The sequence below is a fragment of the Triticum aestivum genome, chromosome 3A (assembly GCF_018294505.1).
Source record: "Triticum aestivum cultivar Chinese Spring chromosome 3A, IWGSC CS RefSeq v2.1, whole genome shotgun sequence".
Taxonomy (NCBI): Eukaryota; Viridiplantae; Streptophyta; class Magnoliopsida; order Poales; family Poaceae; genus Triticum; species Triticum aestivum.
The window spans coordinates 628,500,809-628,518,415 of NC_057800.1; the positions used below are offsets into that span (position 1 = coordinate 628,500,809).

A 17,607-nucleotide genomic window follows, 5' to 3' on the forward strand; every position below is an offset into this window, starting at 1 on the left:
ATACTTTCCGACCCTGTTCTATTTACACCCCCCCCCCTCCCTTTTTTTCTCTCTCTTAATAATAGCAAGGGCATATGTTTCCTCTTATTTTGACAAATACATCCTCCCTTGGAAGCATGGCTATATTTGCTTCATTCCTGGCAATCCACTTTTGTTGCAATCAATCAATCATTAAGAATTTCTTATCTTTGAGGTTTGATTTGTTTGTTAGCTTAGCACAGATAACCACCTAATCTCAAGCCCTTGTCCTATCCTTTAATCTCCAATATATAAGGCACTGAACTTTTGGGCACCAAGCCCTTTCCCTAGAAGATTTACCGTTCGTCTAATTGGCCGAACACCTTGTGTGGAGGAGCTCCTAGCAGTGGCGGCCGATGATGGAGCTTAGGTGGCGATCGTGTGACACACCTTGTGTGTGGAGGAGCTCCTAGCAGTGGCGGCCGATGATGGAGCTTGGACGGCGACCGTGCGACATGGAGGTACGGGAGTCTCCTAGTAGCCTGCAACACCGATTCCCTCGCCGGTGACGAACACGAGCCAGAGGAAGCGATGGCGGCGATGAACTCGGCTGCTTCCGGCGCCGGTGGCTCGCGTGGGTTTACGCTTGGGGTAGCCTACGACATTATGATGCTTTTGACAGTTTCATTCCTAGCGAATTGGGGCTTCGTGACAGCAATGAAAACGAAAATCACGTATTCGGCAGATTTCGACTTCGGCGAGGATAGAGACAATGGGGAGGGAGGCAGAGAGGGGGAGGGGACTGAGATAGACGGCGTGGAAGAGCGAAGTTTGCTGAGAGTTGCTCTTTTCAAAGCAAGTTTAGTTGGGAGGGGATAAGTTTTCAGGGATCAAAAACTATATTTTTGAGGGAGTAGTTTGCAAAACAGCTCAAGGCCGTCATCCAAAGAGGTATCATATCTCACCATGCGTGGTGCTCAGTAGAGGAGTTAGTACTGATCCGGTGTGCGGGATATCGGTCGGAATAGCAGCAGGGAGCAATCTTGGCTTCTCCGCAATAACAGCGAGGAGGCACCGAACAATGAGGCGGTCGTTCATGGTCGGCGTGCTCGGCTCAAGCTGGTACGGGAAGCGGTGTTGAGGGTTGGCACAGTCAAACGTGCGCGTCATCTTCTGCGTCTCGAAGTTCACCACCCCCTCAACCTCAAAGCTGAACTCCGCCGTCGTCAGCGCCTCATCGGCGCCAGTGTGGACGAGGCACAGGGACGTGAACATACGGCGCACATGGGGATTAAGGCATAACTTGAAGAACCATCTGCTCTCTCCTACGGAGAAGTGTGTGGAGTGGGCGCACTCGACGCTCCGGAGTGCCGCCTTAAGCTCGGAGAAGCTGCCGATGGCGAGCTTGTGGGACCCGGCCATGGCGACGGCCTCCGGTTTGCTGGACGGAGTGGATGTTCAGATTCCTTTGGAATATGCACGTTAGAGCTTCAATTCCTATGGTTTTGTTGCAACCTTTGTACCGCCTCTAAAGGGAAAAAGAAACCACAGAAAGAAAACCTCCACATTTTTTGTGAAATTCCTTCATCCCGAATACAGCCTGACCCTTAGTTTGCCGAGTTTTCATTTTTTGCACTCGGCAAAGATTCGACTCGACATACTTGCCTTTGCCGACTAGTGGTCAGTCGAGTCATGTTTGCCGAGTGTGGAAGATCCGATGTGGTAAATTAAACAAAGACGATGCAAATATTCTGGGTACCATCACAATATCTAAAACTACATGAAACTTCTTGAAATTTTGTTGAATTTTGCCATGCTTAATATCAGTGAAAGGATCAAGTGTTAGAACCAGTTTGACCATGTATAAACCGTGAACAGTTCAAGGTTACAATGCGACTATGTAAGGTTTACTCGTTCCCAAGAACATGTCATTCGAGCATTAAGTTTTGTTTTTAAATACATGGCATTCTGCCATTTGGAGGTAGTTTGCACTTTTATATAAAGAAAATATCTTCACAAAGTCACACGCATTCCGCTTGCTATTTTTAGCCTCTTTTATTCTCTTTGGGGAGAAAAAGAGACCGTGAGAAGAATTTGATGCCTTTTTCTATGCGGGTAGGTTCGCTTTTCTACGCAAAGCGTGTAGAGAAAATATAAAACTGGGGGACGGGATTTGTTAAATTTTCAATGATCTTGCTAGCTGTGTGTAGGCGTATGTAGGCCAGCGTGTGGAAGCAATCTTCTAGGCATATCCAACACAGCAGCGACATTTCACTTGCTCTGCCTTCTGGCAATGAACTCGTTCGTTAAAAAATTGCTTGATCGTTACGCTTATACGAGTACTTAGTTATAATGACATTTTATATTGACGGAGGCAGTACCATGAATTGATTCATGGCAGAGGTTAAGATATCGTCAATTTTTTTTGTCATGCTAACTTTGTCTCAACTCGCTGGCGCACACAGCACGACTGATCATTAGCAGACGCATGCACAGTGCACTCGCTCACAGCGACGCATGGGGCCTACTGATAAATTCAGATTTCAGATTGGACACATGCATAGTCCCTTTGTTCGTTCCTAGTGCACTAGTGTTGTTAGTACTCCTACATGGAAAATCATAATGGAACCGGCTCCTTTTCCAGTTGTCGTTGATGGTAATAACATTCTCGATTTTTTTTTTGCAAAAATATCAGATCTATTATGAAGACTTACCAGTAGTACAAAACACTTCAAACATAATAAAAATTACATCGACGTCCATGAACAACCGAACGACCATTGCCGCCGCTAGAACGACCGCAGACGCGCCGCTGTCGCCGCTCCCATACCGGAGCCGGCCTATATAAGTCGAGGCACCAGGAATACCCTCCCCCGCCACCGACCGCCGGAGCGGCAGGCGGAGGGGACGCGAATCCACGGGCTCGCCGGCGAAGATCGAAGAGAAGAAGGCTTTCCTTAGCCGCCTTGCGAGAGGGGAAAGAATACTATGTGCGTACGCACCAACTGAGGTAATTTATGGTTTTGCTAACTCAGGTCCGTAATTTTCTTTTCTGGCGTCGGTCGATTTCAGATCAAAGCTAAAGGCGGGTTTGATCTAAAGGCGGGGACGACATGAGGAACGGCAACAATGAGCGTCGGCCACGACGAGGCTGATCCAGTACCTCGTCGGAGATGGGGCTGCAAGCGGGAGAGAGCTGTGACATTGTTGGGTGCAGGTGTGGGTGCCGCTCATCGAAAAATTGGAAAGCTTGGTAGTTGCAGCGAGGGTAGTATGCAGCAGTACAACTGCTTGTATTCTTCTTGTTTTTCTATTGCTTGTATGCGTCTCATCTTTGTATCGTTGTTATTATGAAAATACAAATAATGCATGCCTATGAGTGTACATCTTTAAAAAAAATTGTTGCATGCATCACTTTATTATTCCAAATACAGAACATTATAACAACATTGCTTTGCAGTCACACATGTACTACCCCATATACACAAAGAATTACGTAGCTCGGAGAGAATTGGACAAAGAAATAACCAAAGGAAAAAACGACAATTAAGAAAAAGAGCGCAGTGAAAGAATTGCCAAATTTTACAATAACATGAACTCGCTTGCAGGTTAGAGCAAAGAATGAATCGAGATTGAGTGATCTTTCACCATGCATGCACCCGTACGTACGTGCGCAGCTGTACCACTCCACTTAGTAGTAGTTGATTGCGCGGCAGTTCTTCCTGATCTGGCCCTGGTAGCCGGTCTTGACCTCGATGCCGGCCATCTTCACCATGGCCTTCTCGAACCTGTCCTCCCACCACCCGGGGATGTTGGCGTTGTCCACCACCATTCTCGCCGTCTCCGCCGACGTCATGAGCGCCGCGTCGGAGGTGAAGAGCACGGTGTGCGACAGCACGTTCTTGTAGTACTGCCTGTCCAGCTTGTTGGGCGTCACCACGTCCTGCATCACCGTCGGGTCGTTGCCGCCCGAGGTCGCGTCGGCCGGGCACTGCCTCCTCAGGAACGCGGCGAGGCCGCCGTTGATGTCGGAGGGGGCGTTGAGGCGGTCGGGGACGAAGGAGGAGCAGTGGGAGCGGCCGATGGTGTGCGCACCGGAGAGGATGACCAGGTCCTCCGCGTTGAGGCCCTTGACGACGAAGCTCTCGATGAGTTCGCCGAGGTTGGACGCCGGTGGGACCAGGAACTTGAGCGGCTCGGAGGCGTTGGAGAAGGTGCCGTCGCGGCGGCCGGACGGCATTTCGAAGTTCACCTTGCCCCTGCTGAGGATGCAGGAGGCGTCACGGGCCGCGAAGGCGACGATGTCGGCGCAGGAGACGACGCCCGGACAGGCCGCCTCGACGGCGTCCTTAATCGCGTCAATCAGCTCGAAGCCCCGCAGGGAAGGGTCGTTCGGCGGGCTGAGCTTCTCCGGCGTCGGGCTGAACGGGGTTGGGTCGAGTAGGACGGAAGCATCACATCCCTATTCATCAACAACTCAACAAAATTAACCAAGCCTGACTAATCGGCTGCAGATATATATGTTTGCAAATTCATTTCTTGCAGTACCTCGACGAAGCAGTCGTGGAAGAGCATGCGGATCATGGCGGCGCCATTGCCGGGGTTCTGGGAGATGGCCTTCTCCATGACGCCCTTGACAACGGCCTCCGCTTGGGGGCACTTGTCGTGGTAGAACCCGATCTGCAGTGGCCAGAAAGGGCTGGCCTGGCACCCCACAGCGAGGAGCAGCAATGCACAAGCCATCAGAACGTGCAGCTTTGCAGCAACAGCCGCCATATTTTCGAAGCTAGCTTGCTTGCTCGACTAAGATTGGATGGGAAGAGAGAAGTGTAAGTGGTCAATCGGTGGAGAATGCGTGTTGCCATAGTTCCAGCATGAAGCTACTTATATAGGTAGGCATTCGAAATTCGAAGACCTAGCCTTGGCCAAGAATGCATATGTTGCCGCGTGCTTAAAATTAACAATGCATTTTGGCTTCGTTGGAACGTTACTATACACCGGTGGTTGCCACCAATCTTAAGCGTCATTGAATTCGCCCAATGTGCTCTTTTTCTTCCCAGTGGCTCCGAAAATTAATCAAAGGGCGTTGATAGTGATATGATACAGAAATAGTGGTAACAAACATTAGCCTGATGGTTACATACAGTTGACTCGACTGATATGTGAACCGGTCATGAACAAGCTGGAGAGCAATAGCTAGATCGAGCAGCTGATTGGTGTGACCAGCTCCGTGTCTCTTTCCTTCCGGTTCTGCATACGATATGATCCGCCAGTGGCAGATGGGGACGCTTGTTTTTCCGGTTGTTGAGAGGTGAGGTTAATTAAGAACGTTTCTTTTGTGTTTCGTCTCCTTCAAATCTGTTGAGGCTTCTAGCTAGAACTCGAATAAATTAAATATACATGCATGCAGTGCGAGAAATTTCTGGTGAGGCCAGTTTGTTTAGGGGCCGGCAAGCGGGAGTCAACTAATACTAATTGGGTGTGTCTAGGACTCATTTAGATATAAGATAACTATGTCACATCTAAGTTGATTTTTTAGCACTTGTTTGTTGCCTTTTCTTTGTTTGTTGTTGTTTTGTCTGTCAATCCCAGCGTGATTTTTTTTTTTGAGAATCAGCCAGCATGAGTAAACCAGGGCCACCCAGAGCGTGCTCGCATGGGCCAGGCCTAGTGCTTCTCCTTGATCGCTACCTCCTTTTCTTTTGTTTTCTTTGTATTTCACGCAATAGTACACTTTTTGCTCAAAAGAAAAGGCAGTACTGCACTCTGTATTTTTTTATAATTTCTTTCTTTTTCTCTTTCAGGTTTAGTGTTTCTTCTGGCTTCCTTCCAGTTTTTTTCTTTTTTATATTTTTTGTATTATATTTTTTCTAATATATGTTGAATATTTTTTCAAATATAGACTAAACATTTTATCATATACAGTGAACATTATTTCTTCGAATACACACTGAACAATAATTTAATATATGATTTAACTTTTTTAATATACATTGACTTTCTTTCCTTTGTACGGTGAACTTTGTTTAATATATCTGGGGTAAACCTTTTACCATCACACATTAAAAATTTCAAAATGCACATTGAAAATTTATGAAATAAATAAATAAATGTAAGGGGAAAATAACAAACCCGTTAGAAAACCCGGAAAATGTTCACATATTCAAGAAATGTTTGTGGTTTTAAAAATGTTCATGTATTCAAGCTATGAGCTAGTTGCGATAAAAGGTAGACTTGCAACTAGGATTAAAAACAAAACACATGCTTTAGTTGTGGGTAGAGGATGGTCTTGCAACTTGGACAAGTTATGAGTCGAGGAGGACTTGCACCTAGGACAACTATGAAACTACGAGCCAGTTGCGAGTCAAGGGTCGACTTGCAACTGGGACGAAACAAGCTATGCGCCCAGTTGCGAGTCAAGGGTGAACATGCAATTGGGATGAAAAACAAATACACCTGCTCCAGTTGCAGGTCGAGGGTGGGCTTGCAAGTCTGACAACTACGAGCCCAGTTGCGAGTCATTGATCGACTTGCAACTAGGGTGAGACAAACTACACGCCTAGTTGCGTGTCAATGATAGACCTGCAATTGGGATGAAAAACAAAAATTCATTCTCCGTTCGCGAGTCGAGGGTAGACTTGCAACTCGGACAACTACGAAACTACGAGCCCAGTTGCGAGTCATTGATCGACTTGCAACTAGGATGAGACAAACTACATGCCCAGTTGCATGTCAATGATGGACCTGCAACTGGGATGAAAAAACACATTCTTCGGTTGCGAGTCGAGGGTGGGCTTGCAACTCGGACAATTATGAGTCCAGTTGCGAGTCAAAGGTGGACTTGTACCTGGGACAACTACGAAACTACGAGCCCAGTAGCAAGTGAAGTGTCGACTTGCAACTAGGATGAGACAACTTACACGTCCAGTTGCGTGTCAATGATGGACCCTGCAACTAGGATGAAAAATAAAAACACATGCTCCGATTGTAAGTCGAGGGTGCGCTTGCAACTCGGACAACTATGAGTCCAGTTGCGAGTCAAGACTGGACTTGCAACCGGGAAAATTATGAAACTACGAGTCCAGTTGCGAGTTAAGGGTCAACTTGCAACTAGGATGAAATAAACTACATGCTCACTTGCGTGCCAATGATGGACCTACAACTAGAATGAAAAACAAAAACACATTCTCCAGTTGCGAGTCGAGGGTGGGTTTGCAACTCGGACAACTATGAGCCTAGTTACGAGTCAAGGATGGACTTGCACCTGGGACAACCATGAAACTACAAACCCAGTTGCAAGAGGATGAGACAAACTACACGCCAAGTTGCACATCAACGATGGGCCTGCAACTTGGACGAAAAACAAAAAACACATACTCCGGACAGGAGTCGAGGGTGGGCTTGCAACTCGGACAACAATGAGCCCAGTTGCAAGTCAAGGATGGACTTGCACCTGAGACAACTACGAAACTTACGAGCCTAGTTGCAAGTCAAGGGTCAACTTGCAACTAGGACGAGACAACATACACGCCCAGTTGCGCATCAATGATGGACCTGCAACTGGGATAAAAAATAAAAACACATGCTCTGGTTGCGAGTCGAGGGTGCACTTGCAATTCAGACACCTATGAGCCCAGTTGCGAGTCAAGGATGGACTTGGAATCGGGACAACTACAAAACTACGAGACTAGTTGCAATTTAAGGGTCGACTTGCAACTAGGATGTACATGTCGAGTTGTGTGCCAATGATTGACCTGAAACTAGGATGAAAAACAAAATTACATACTCCAGCTGCGAGTTGAGGGCATACTTGCACATGGAACAACTACGAAACTATGATCCCAGTTGCGAGTCAATAATTGACTTGTAACTAGGATGAAACAAACTACAGGCCAGTTGCATGTCAATGATGGACATATAACTGGGATGAAAAATAAAATACAGGCAAAATAATAGGGGTCAAAGGTCGGTCAGTGAGAATATGGGGGATAAGCTTCATAGTTAAGCCCCCCAAACGACGACATATATAGGGCCATGTGAAAATAAATGCGACAACACAAAACAAACAGGACAAGAGGACGCGCCACAAAAAAGAACACGCTGACACGGACATGCATGATCGAGTTTGTGCGAACATGATCAAAATGAGATCAAAGACCGCGCCGCGGAAACGCCCAACAAAAGGCGCACATGCGAGCAAGTCGACAAGTAGACACCAAACACACTACGCGACACAAAGCACGCGTGATAAAGTAAACCGTAATCAAGATTTACACGACATTTAAGGCGAACATGTGACAAAGTGAAAACAATTTCATGAATTTTAAATGAATAAATGAAGAATAAAAAAATGAAAAAGGTGAAAACTGAAAATATAAATAAAAACAAAAATGATGAATTTAAAATACTACATAATTTAAAACAATAATGAAACAGGAAAAATAAAACAAAAATGAACAAAAAAATGAATACTAGAAGTCAAATGGGAGTTTGAAAAAAACAACAACTAGAACTGAGTGATGGCACATACATGTGAAAAGAAATGGAAAAACGCAGACGACGTCGCACTAGGAACAACCTTCAGGCCTCGTTTGGCACAAGGGGGTCGGAGGGGTTTCGAGGGGATTAACCCCGCGGGGGCAGAAAACCCCAAAATTCCCCATGGGTTCATTTGGTACACAGGGTTTTCCATGGACAAACCCCGCCGAACCACCGAAATCCCCGTCGATCCACGGGGTTTTGAAGCATCGAGGGGGGACTCGTGGAACTTGGTGGCACGCACAGAACTGGGTGAGGCGGAAACAAGGCGACGCTGCCCGCCGGCTCCTCGACCGTCTCGACGCCGGCGTCCCTCATCTAGCAAGCCGGACTTATCCCCGGAGGTAATCCTCAACGTCCCTTCCTCTACTCCATATAGGCACAACATACTCCACTCACCCCCTCCCGTGAGTCAGAGACACCAAGGTGACAGCGGCGGCGGCGGCGCATCGATCCCGCGCGAGCTCGAGGGCGATGGCGCTGTAACGAATGACTCCGGTGCCCCCTCCGTCGTTCTCCTCCTCCCCCTCTCCCCCGTCCTTCGTTTCTAGGTAAGGTTCTTGGTCTGGTTGTTGATGCGTCCAATGCTTTCTGCTACTGTTAATGTCCAAGGTACGGGTCTGGTGCGATTCATAATTTATTGGGGAAACTTGTGGCTAGTTAGCTTATTTGTGGCTGAGGGCAATCCACTCTTTTTAGTTCAGGGATTTGAGCAAACTGTACGATAGTTTTGTGGTGTTTGATAGGACTAAGAGCATCTGAATCCTTCTGAATTTCATGTCATGTTCATTGGTGTGTGCCTTCAGTAACCAAATGTTTCTGCTGATTTTAATCTACTCCAAGCACCACATTTGATTTACTAATCTGGTCACATTGCTCAGAGCAGCTTGCATGTTTGATCAGTTATTTTCTGCAATCAGTGTTCAGGTTGGCTCCAGTGGTAATGATACCAGTGTTACATATTTGGCTAAATGATATTTATGTTCTGATTGAGAGGAACGCCAAAGTGGCTGGCATTCCTACCTCATAAGTAGAACGAACATGAACATGGCGATTGGTTCATAATGTGTTGTGGGCACACAAAACGTTGGGAGCACTCCTCACAAAATGTGCTCAACTACAAAATTGGACGTTCTCTGCTTCGTATTTTCATAAATTATGGTGCACTGGTACATAAACATGGTTTATTAGTTACTCGTTGTATACCTAAAATCGTAGCATGACTCTGGTGTTGTGTATTGTTCAATGTTCAGCAAGCAAAGGAAATAGTGAAATTAAAGTTACAGTGATTTTTCTGTTCTGAAAAGAGCTACATAGAGTCGAGAATGTCAACTTTTCATTGTACTAATATTGCTTCAGTTTAAACTATCCCACATGATTAAATACTTTTACATCTCCAAGAAATAGAATAACTGTAAAATCCTAGAATATTTGTGAATGATGAGTTTGTTTTGTTGACAGAATAATGGTCGGAGGTGCTTCTGCTGAACCACATTTGTGAATGAGCATAGAACTGCAGAGTTATTTGTTAACATTCAGCTACAGAATTATTTTGTGTAAGATTTAGATCATCTCACTTCACTGTTGCGTGACCGTTGGTCTCTTCCTCTACCATTCTGACTTGTCATGGTTTGTAATTTCCAGCTATATTTTCAACTGGAAATAGATCATAAGAGTTACTTACTTGCCTTTGAGGTACTCATATATGCTTATGTTCATGGCCTATCACAGTTGTATGTTCTTTGCTTATATTGCCATCTTTCTGTAATGAGCTTATTTATAGAAGTAAGTATTTTTAGTGAGAGCATTATGTCCCTGTATGCTTTTAATTTTTGTCTCTTTATATGCCCTAGTGCTTCGTGACATGATTCTCGTGGTGATTCTGTTAATACCTGATAGGGCTAGACATACATATATATATCAGTTGGTTATATTGCTGCTTTTGCTCCACAAAATATCTGATCAGCATAATCAAAGGATATAAGGGGGAGTTAGTTACATTGTAAAGGTTGGATTTTTAGATGTTTGCACCATCTTATGTCAATATGGTAAACCCTGCCTACCAAACATAAATTTTATACAAAGGGGGTTGTGGATGGAGGGGTTTTGGGGATTCAAGGGGATTTGAGGGGATTGGGTGGAAGAGGGGGATTCACTGAATCCCCTGAAATCCCCACCCCCTTGGGGGCTTGAAAACCACTTGTGCCAAACAAGGCCTCAGGAGAACAGACTTGTGTCAAAAAGAAAAGGAGTACAGACTTGTGAAACCCAACAACGGGCCGACCGTGTACTAGCAACGACCTGGACATAGGCTGCACGCGAGACAACGCGTAGCTAGCAAGCTCAGCAGCTAGACCATCGAGTTTTTGCACGAATATTAAAGATAGACGATCCAATGGCCCTGCATTTAGATGTGAGATAATTATTTCACATCTAGATGTGAAATAGCAAATCCAATACTAATTCCATGGTAGGAGCGCATCCTCAACATGAGGTCAATAGCAAAGTTTCTCACCACCCCATGATCTTGGGGACAAGACAAGTAGACACACAATTGAACAAGAACTCATACTTGCGCTTCAGGCCAGAGGCCGTGTTGGGGGTTCCACCAACGGAAACCCTAGCTACCACCAATGAAGAGTGGCAAGAGAGCATTGGGGCTCATCGACTCATTGAGAGGATGGCTATGAATCTTGAAATGAGGGCATGCATTTCGAGGCAACCCTAGCGAAAAGATTTTCTAGCGGAACCGGTTTCTACCGGGTACTGCATGGTCGCCCGATGGCGCTGCGATTGGTGCGTAGACGGCGTGAGGAGTACCGTAGTCAAACTTCAAACAGTGGACGCTCGATTTTCTTATTGCGCGAGGAGTAGCAGTTAGCGACCTCAGCATCTCCTCCTATGCTTCGCTGTTGTCTTGCCGCTCCGTCCTGCCACACCTGCCCCCTCCCCCCTCATTGTGGATCCATTCATGAGAAGATCAGGTAACAAATTCGATGCGCCCAAGCTTTTTCTATCACTGGATTTGTCAGCTGAGCTTCTAAAATCAGATCTATGCCCCCTATTTCTTTGCGGTGGCACAATTCCAAGGGTCAGTAGTCCCGCTCTGATGACGCATGCTGGATTGATGAAACAAATGCCACGTTGTTGATTCAGATGTTCAGTACAGATCTTATTGGAAGGGCATATTTTTACAGGAGTTGTCATAGTTGTATTTGCCCCACCTGATACATAGTTGTTTATGAAGGAAATATGCCCTAGAGGCAATAATAAAGTTATTATTTATTTCCTTATTTCATGATAAATGTTTATTATTCATGCTAGAATTGTATTAACCGGAAACATAATACATGTGTGAATACATAGACAAACATAATGTCACTAGTATGCCTCTACTTAACTAGCTTATTGATCAAAGATGGTTAAGTTTTCTAACCATAGACATGAGTTGTATTTGATCAACGGGATCACATCATTAGGAGAATGATATGATTGACTTCACCCATTTCATTAGCTTAGCACTTGAGCGTTTAAGTTTACTGCTATTGCTTTCTTCATGACTTATATATGTTCCTATGACTATGAGATTATGCAACTCCCGAATACTGGAGGAACACTTTGTGTGCTACCAAACTTCACAACGTAACTGGGTGATTATAAAGGTGCTCTACAGGTGTCTCCGGTGGTGTTTGTGGAGTTGGCATAGATCAAGAATAGGATTTGTCACTCCGATTGTCGGAGAGGTATCTCTGGGCCCTCTCGGTAATACACATCACTATAAGCCTTGCAAGCAATGTGACTAATGAGTTAGTTGCGGGATGTTGCATTGCAGAATGAGTAAAGAGACCTGCTGGTAACGAGATTGAGCTAGGTATTGGGATACCGACGATCGAATCTCGAGCAAGTAACATACCGATGACAAAGGGAACAATGTATATTGTTATGCGGTTTGACCGATAAAGATCTTCATAGAATATGTAGGAACCAATATGAGCATCCAGATTCCGCTATTGGTTATTGACCAGAGACATGTCTCGATCATGTCTACATAGTTCTCGAACCCGTAGGGTCCGCACGCTTAAAGTTCTGTGACGATCCGTATTATGAGTTTATATATTTTGATGTACCGAAGGTAGTTCGGAGTCCCGGATATGATCAAGGACATGACGAGAAGTCTCGAAATGGTCGAGACATAAAGATTGATATATTGGAAGCCTACATTTGGACATCAGAAGAGTTCCGAGTGAAATCGGGATTTTACCGGAGTGCCGGAGGGGTTACCGGAACCCCCCGGGGGTTAATGGGCCTTGTTGGGCCCTAGTGGAGAGAGAGAGGGGCCGGCCAGGGCAGGCCGCGTGCCCCGTCCCCCTCTGGTCTGAATTGGACTAGGAGAGGGGGGGGGCAGCGCCCCCTTTCCTTCTCCTTCTCCCCTTCCTTTCCCCCTGCTAGTAGGAGTAGGAAAGAGGGGAATCCTACTCCTACTAGGAGGATGATTCCTCCTCCTGGCGCGCCCTCTAGGGCCGGCCGGCCTCCCCCCTTGCTCCTTTATATACGGGGTCAGGGGGCACCTCTAGACACACAAGTTGATCATTGATCTCTCCCAGGCGTGTGCGGTGCCCCCCTCCACCATAACTGCTACCTCTTGAGCACTTGCATTGGTTTTCCCTTGAAGAGGAAAGGGTGATGCAGCAGAGTAGCGTAGGTATTTCCCTCAATTTTTGAGAACCAAGGTATCAATCCAGTAGGAGGCCACACACGAGTCCCTCATACCTACACAAACAAATAAATCCTCGCAACCAACGCGATAAGGGGTTGTCAATCCCTACACGGTCACTTACGAGAGTGAGATCTGATAGATATGATAAGATACGATTTTTGGTATTTTTATGATAAAGATGCAAAGTAAAATAAAAGGCAAAGGAAATAACTAAGTATTGGAAGATTAATATGATGGAAGATAGACCCGGGGGCCATAGGTTTCACTAGTGGCTTCTCTCGAGAGCATAAGTATTCACGGCGGGTAAACAAATTACCGTTGAGCAATTGACAGAATTGAGCATAGTTATGAGAATATCTCGGTATGATCATGTATATAGGCATCACGTCCGAGACAAGTAGACCGACTCCTGCCTGCATCTACTACTATTACTCCACACATCGACCGCTATCCAGCATGCATCTAGAGTATTAAGTTCAAGAGAACAGAGTAACACTTTAAGCAAGATGACATGATGTAGAGGGATAAACTCATGCAATATGAAATAAACCCCATCTTGTTATCCTCGATGGCAACAATACAATACGTGCCTTGCTGCCCCTACTGTCACTAGGAAAGGACACCGCAAGATTGAACCCAAAGCTAAGCACTTCTCCCATTGCAAGAAAGATCAATCTAGTAGGCCAAACCAAACTGATAATTCGAAGAGACTTGCAAAGATAACCAATCATACATAAAAGAATTCAGAGAAGATTCAAATATTGTTCATAGATAAACTTGATCATAAACCCACAATTCATCGGTCTCAAACACACTGCAAAAGAAGATTACATCGAATAGATCTCCATAAGAGAGGGGGAGAACTTTGTATTGAGATCCAAAAATAGAGAAGAAGACATCTAGCTAATAACTATGGACCCGTAGGTCTGAGGTAAACTACTCACACTTCATCGGAAGGGCTATGGTTTTCATGTAGAAGCCCTCCGTGTTCGATGCCCCCTCCGGCGGAGCTCCGGAACAGGCCCCAAGATGGGATCTCGTGGATACAGAAAGTTACGGCGGTGGAATTAGGGTTTTGGCTCCGTATCTGGTAGTTTGGGGGTACGTAGGTATATATAGGAGGAAGGAGTACATCGGTGGAGCAACAGGAGGCCCACGAGGGTGGAGGGCGCACCGAGGGGGGGTAGGCGCACCCCCTACCTCGTGGCCTCTTGGTTGATGTCTTGACGTAGGGTCCAAGTCCTCTGGATCATGTTCGTTCCGAAAATCACGTTCCCGAAGGTTTCATTCCGTTTGGACTCCGTTTGATATTCTTTTTCTGCGAAACCCTAAAATAGGCAAAAAAACAGCAATTCTGGGCTGGGCCTCCGGTTAATAGGTTAGTCCCAAAAAATAATATAAAAGTGTATAATAAAGCCCAATAATGTCCAAAACATAATATAATATAGCATGGAACAATAAAAAATTATAGATACGTTGGAGACGTATCAATAACCCACCTCGGTCATACTGTAGCGGTGCTCAGGCGAAGCCCTGCAACGGTAGCTTCATCAACATCGTCACCACGCCGTCGTGCTGACGAAACTCTTCCCTGAGCTCTACTGGATCGTTAGTTCGCGGGACGTCATCGAGCTGAACGTGTGCTGAACGCGGAGGTGCCATACATTCGGTACTGAGAATCGGTCGATCGTGAAGACGTACAACTACATCAACCGCGTTGTCATAACGCTTCCGCTTAATGGTCTACGAGGGTACGTGGACGACACTCTCCCCTCTCGTTGCTATGCATCACCATGATCTTGCGTGTGCGTAGGAAACTTTTTGAAATTACTACGTTCCCCAACAGTGGCATCTGAGCTAGGTTATTGCGTAGATGTTATATGCACGAGTAGAACACGGGTGAGTTGTGGGCGATACAAGTCATAATGCTTACCAGCATGTCATACTTTGGTTCGGCGGTATTGTTGGATGAAGCGGTCCGGACCGAGATGACGCGTACGCTTACGTGAGACTGGTTCTACCGACGTGCTTTGCACACAGGTGGCTGGCGGGTGTCAGTTTCTCCAACTTTAGTTGAATCGAGTGTGGCTACGCCCGGTCCTTGAGAAGGTTAAAACATCACTAACTTGACGAACTATCATTATGGTTTTGATGCGTAGGTAAGAACGGTTCTTGCTCAGCCCGTAGCAGCCACGTAAAACTTGCAACAACAAAGTAGAGGACGTCTAACTTGTTTTTGCAGGGCATGTTGTGATGTGATATGGTCAAGACATGATGCTATATTTATTGTATGAGATGATCATGTTTTGTAACAGAATTATCGGCAACTGGCGGGAGCCATATGGTTGTCGCTTTATTGTATGTATGCAATGCAATCACCCTGTAATTGCTTTACTTTATCACTAAGCGGTAGCGATAGTCGTAGAAGCAATAGTTGGCGAGACGACAACGATGCTACGATGCTACGATGGAGATCAAGGTGTTGCGCCGGTGATGATGGTGATCATGACGGTGCTTTGGAGATGGAGATCAAAGGCACAAGATGATGATGGCCATATCATATCACTTATATTGATTGCATGTGATGTTTATCCTTTATGCATCTTTTTATTCTGCTTTGTTTGACGGTAGCATTATAAGATGATCTCTCACTAAATTTCAAGGTAAAAGTGTTCTCCCTGAGTACCTGATAGTATTTTGCTTGTCTATGTTATTGTAGATAGATGGCGTGTGATGTTGTTCCGTTGAATTTTAATGTGTTCCTTGAGAAAGCAAAGTTGAAAGATGATGATAGCAATTACACGGGCTGGGTCCGTAACTTGAGGATTATCCTCATTGCTGCACAGAAGAATTACGTCCTGGAAGCACCGCTGGGTATCAAACCCGGTGCAGGAGTAACGCCAGATGTTATGAACGTCTGGCAGAGCAAAGCTGATGACTACTCAATAGTTCAGTGTGTCATGCTTTACAGCTTAGAACCGGGACTTCAACGACATTTTGAACGTCATGGAGCATATGAGATGTTCCAGGAGTTGAAGTTAATATTTCAAGCAAATGCCCGGATTAAGAGATATAAAGTCTCCAATAAGTTCTACAGCTACAAGATGGAGGAGAATAGTTATATCAGTGAACATATACTCAGAATGTCTGGGTACCATAATCACTTGACTTAGCTGGGAGTTAATCTTCTGATTGATAGTGTCATTGACAGAGTTCTTCAATCACTGCCACCAAGCTACAAGAGCTTCATGATGAACTATAATATGCAATGGATGGATAAGACGATTCCCGAGCTCTTTGCAATGCTAAAGGATGCGGAGGTAGAAATCAAGAAGGAGCATCAAGTGTTGATGGTCAACAAGACCACCAGTTTCAAGAAAAAGGGTAAAGGGAAGAAGAAAGGGAACTTCAAGAAGAACGACAAACAAGTTGCTGCTCAAGAGAAGAAACCCAAGTCTGGACCTAAACCTGAGACTGAGTGCTTCTACTGCAAAGGGACTGGTCACTGGAAGCGGAACTGCCCCAAGTATTTGGCGGATAAGAAGGATGACAAGGTGAACAAAGGTATATGTGATATACATGTTATTGATGTGTACTTTACTAGAGCTCGCAGTAGCACCGGGGTATTTGATACTAGTTTTGTTGCTAATATTTGCAACTCGAAACAGGAACTACGGATTAAGCGAAAACTGGCTAAGGACGAGGTGACGATGCGCGTGGGAAATGGTTCCAAAGTCGATGTGATCGCCGTCAGCACGCTACCTCTACATCTACCTTTGGGAATAGTTTTAGACCTGAATAATTGTTATTTGGTACCAACGTTAAGCATGAACATTATATCTGGATCTTTTTTGATGCGAGACGGTTATCCATTTAAATCTGAGAATAATGGTTGTTCTATTTATATGAGTAATATCTTTTATGGTCATGCACCCTTGAAGAGTGGTCTATTTGTGTTGAATCTCGATAGTAATGATACGCATATTCATAATGTTGAAGCCAAAAGATGCAGAGTTGATAATGATAGTGCAACTTATTTGTGGCTCTGCCATTTGGGTCATATTGGTGTAAAGCGCATGAAGAAACTCCATACTGATGGACTTCTGGAATCACTTGATTATGAATCACTTGGTACTTGCGAACCATGCCTCATGGGCAAGATGACTAAAACGTCATTCTCCGGAACAATGGAGCGAGCAAAAGATTTGTTGGAAATCATACATACTGATGTATGTGGTCCGATGAATGTTGAGGCTCGCGGCGGGTATCGTTATTTTCTCACCTTCATAGATGATTTGAGCAGATATGGGTATATCTACTTAATGAAACATAAGTCTGAAACATTTGAAAAGTTCAAAGAATTTCAGAGTGAAGTGGAAAATCATCATAACAAG

At 45.2% G+C, this 17,607-nt stretch overlaps 1 protein-coding gene and 1 long non-coding RNA gene across 2 annotated transcripts; one reads left to right on the top strand and one right to left on the bottom strand.

Annotated features, from left to right (window-relative positions):
* Positions 1 to 3,346: 3,346 nt before the first annotated feature.
* LOC123058838 (peroxidase 2) lies at positions 3,347 to 4,800 on the bottom strand. The gene is made up of 2 exons (XM_044481517.1): positions 4,507 to 4,800; positions 3,347 to 4,420 (listed from the first exon to the last, which is right to left on the bottom strand). The coding sequence occupies exons 1-2, from the start codon at positions 4,732 to 4,734 to the stop codon at positions 3,650 to 3,652; spliced, it is 999 nt and encodes a 332-aa protein (XP_044337452.1). The 5' UTR covers positions 4,735 to 4,800; the 3' UTR covers positions 3,347 to 3,649.
* Positions 4,801 to 8,676: 3,876 nt separating this feature from the next.
* On the top strand, positions 8,677 to 10,359 carry LOC123058839 (uncharacterized). The gene is made up of 3 exons (XR_006427307.1): positions 8,677 to 8,840; positions 8,913 to 9,047; positions 9,958 to 10,359. It is a non-coding gene; the product is annotated as an uncharacterized lncRNA (long non-coding RNA).
* Positions 10,360 to 17,607: the final 7,248 nt, after the last annotated feature.

Excerpts from the sequence above, each read along its gene's own strand:
- LOC123058838 (XM_044481517.1), bottom strand. The coding sequence starts at position 4,734 with ATGGCGGCTGTTGCTGCAAAGCTGCACGTTCTGATGGCTTGTGCATTG. Across the intron at positions 4,421-4,506 it reads TCCACGACTGCTTCGTCGAG|GGATGTGATGCTTCCGTCCT; the intron begins GTACTGCAAGAA and ends GTTGATGAATAG.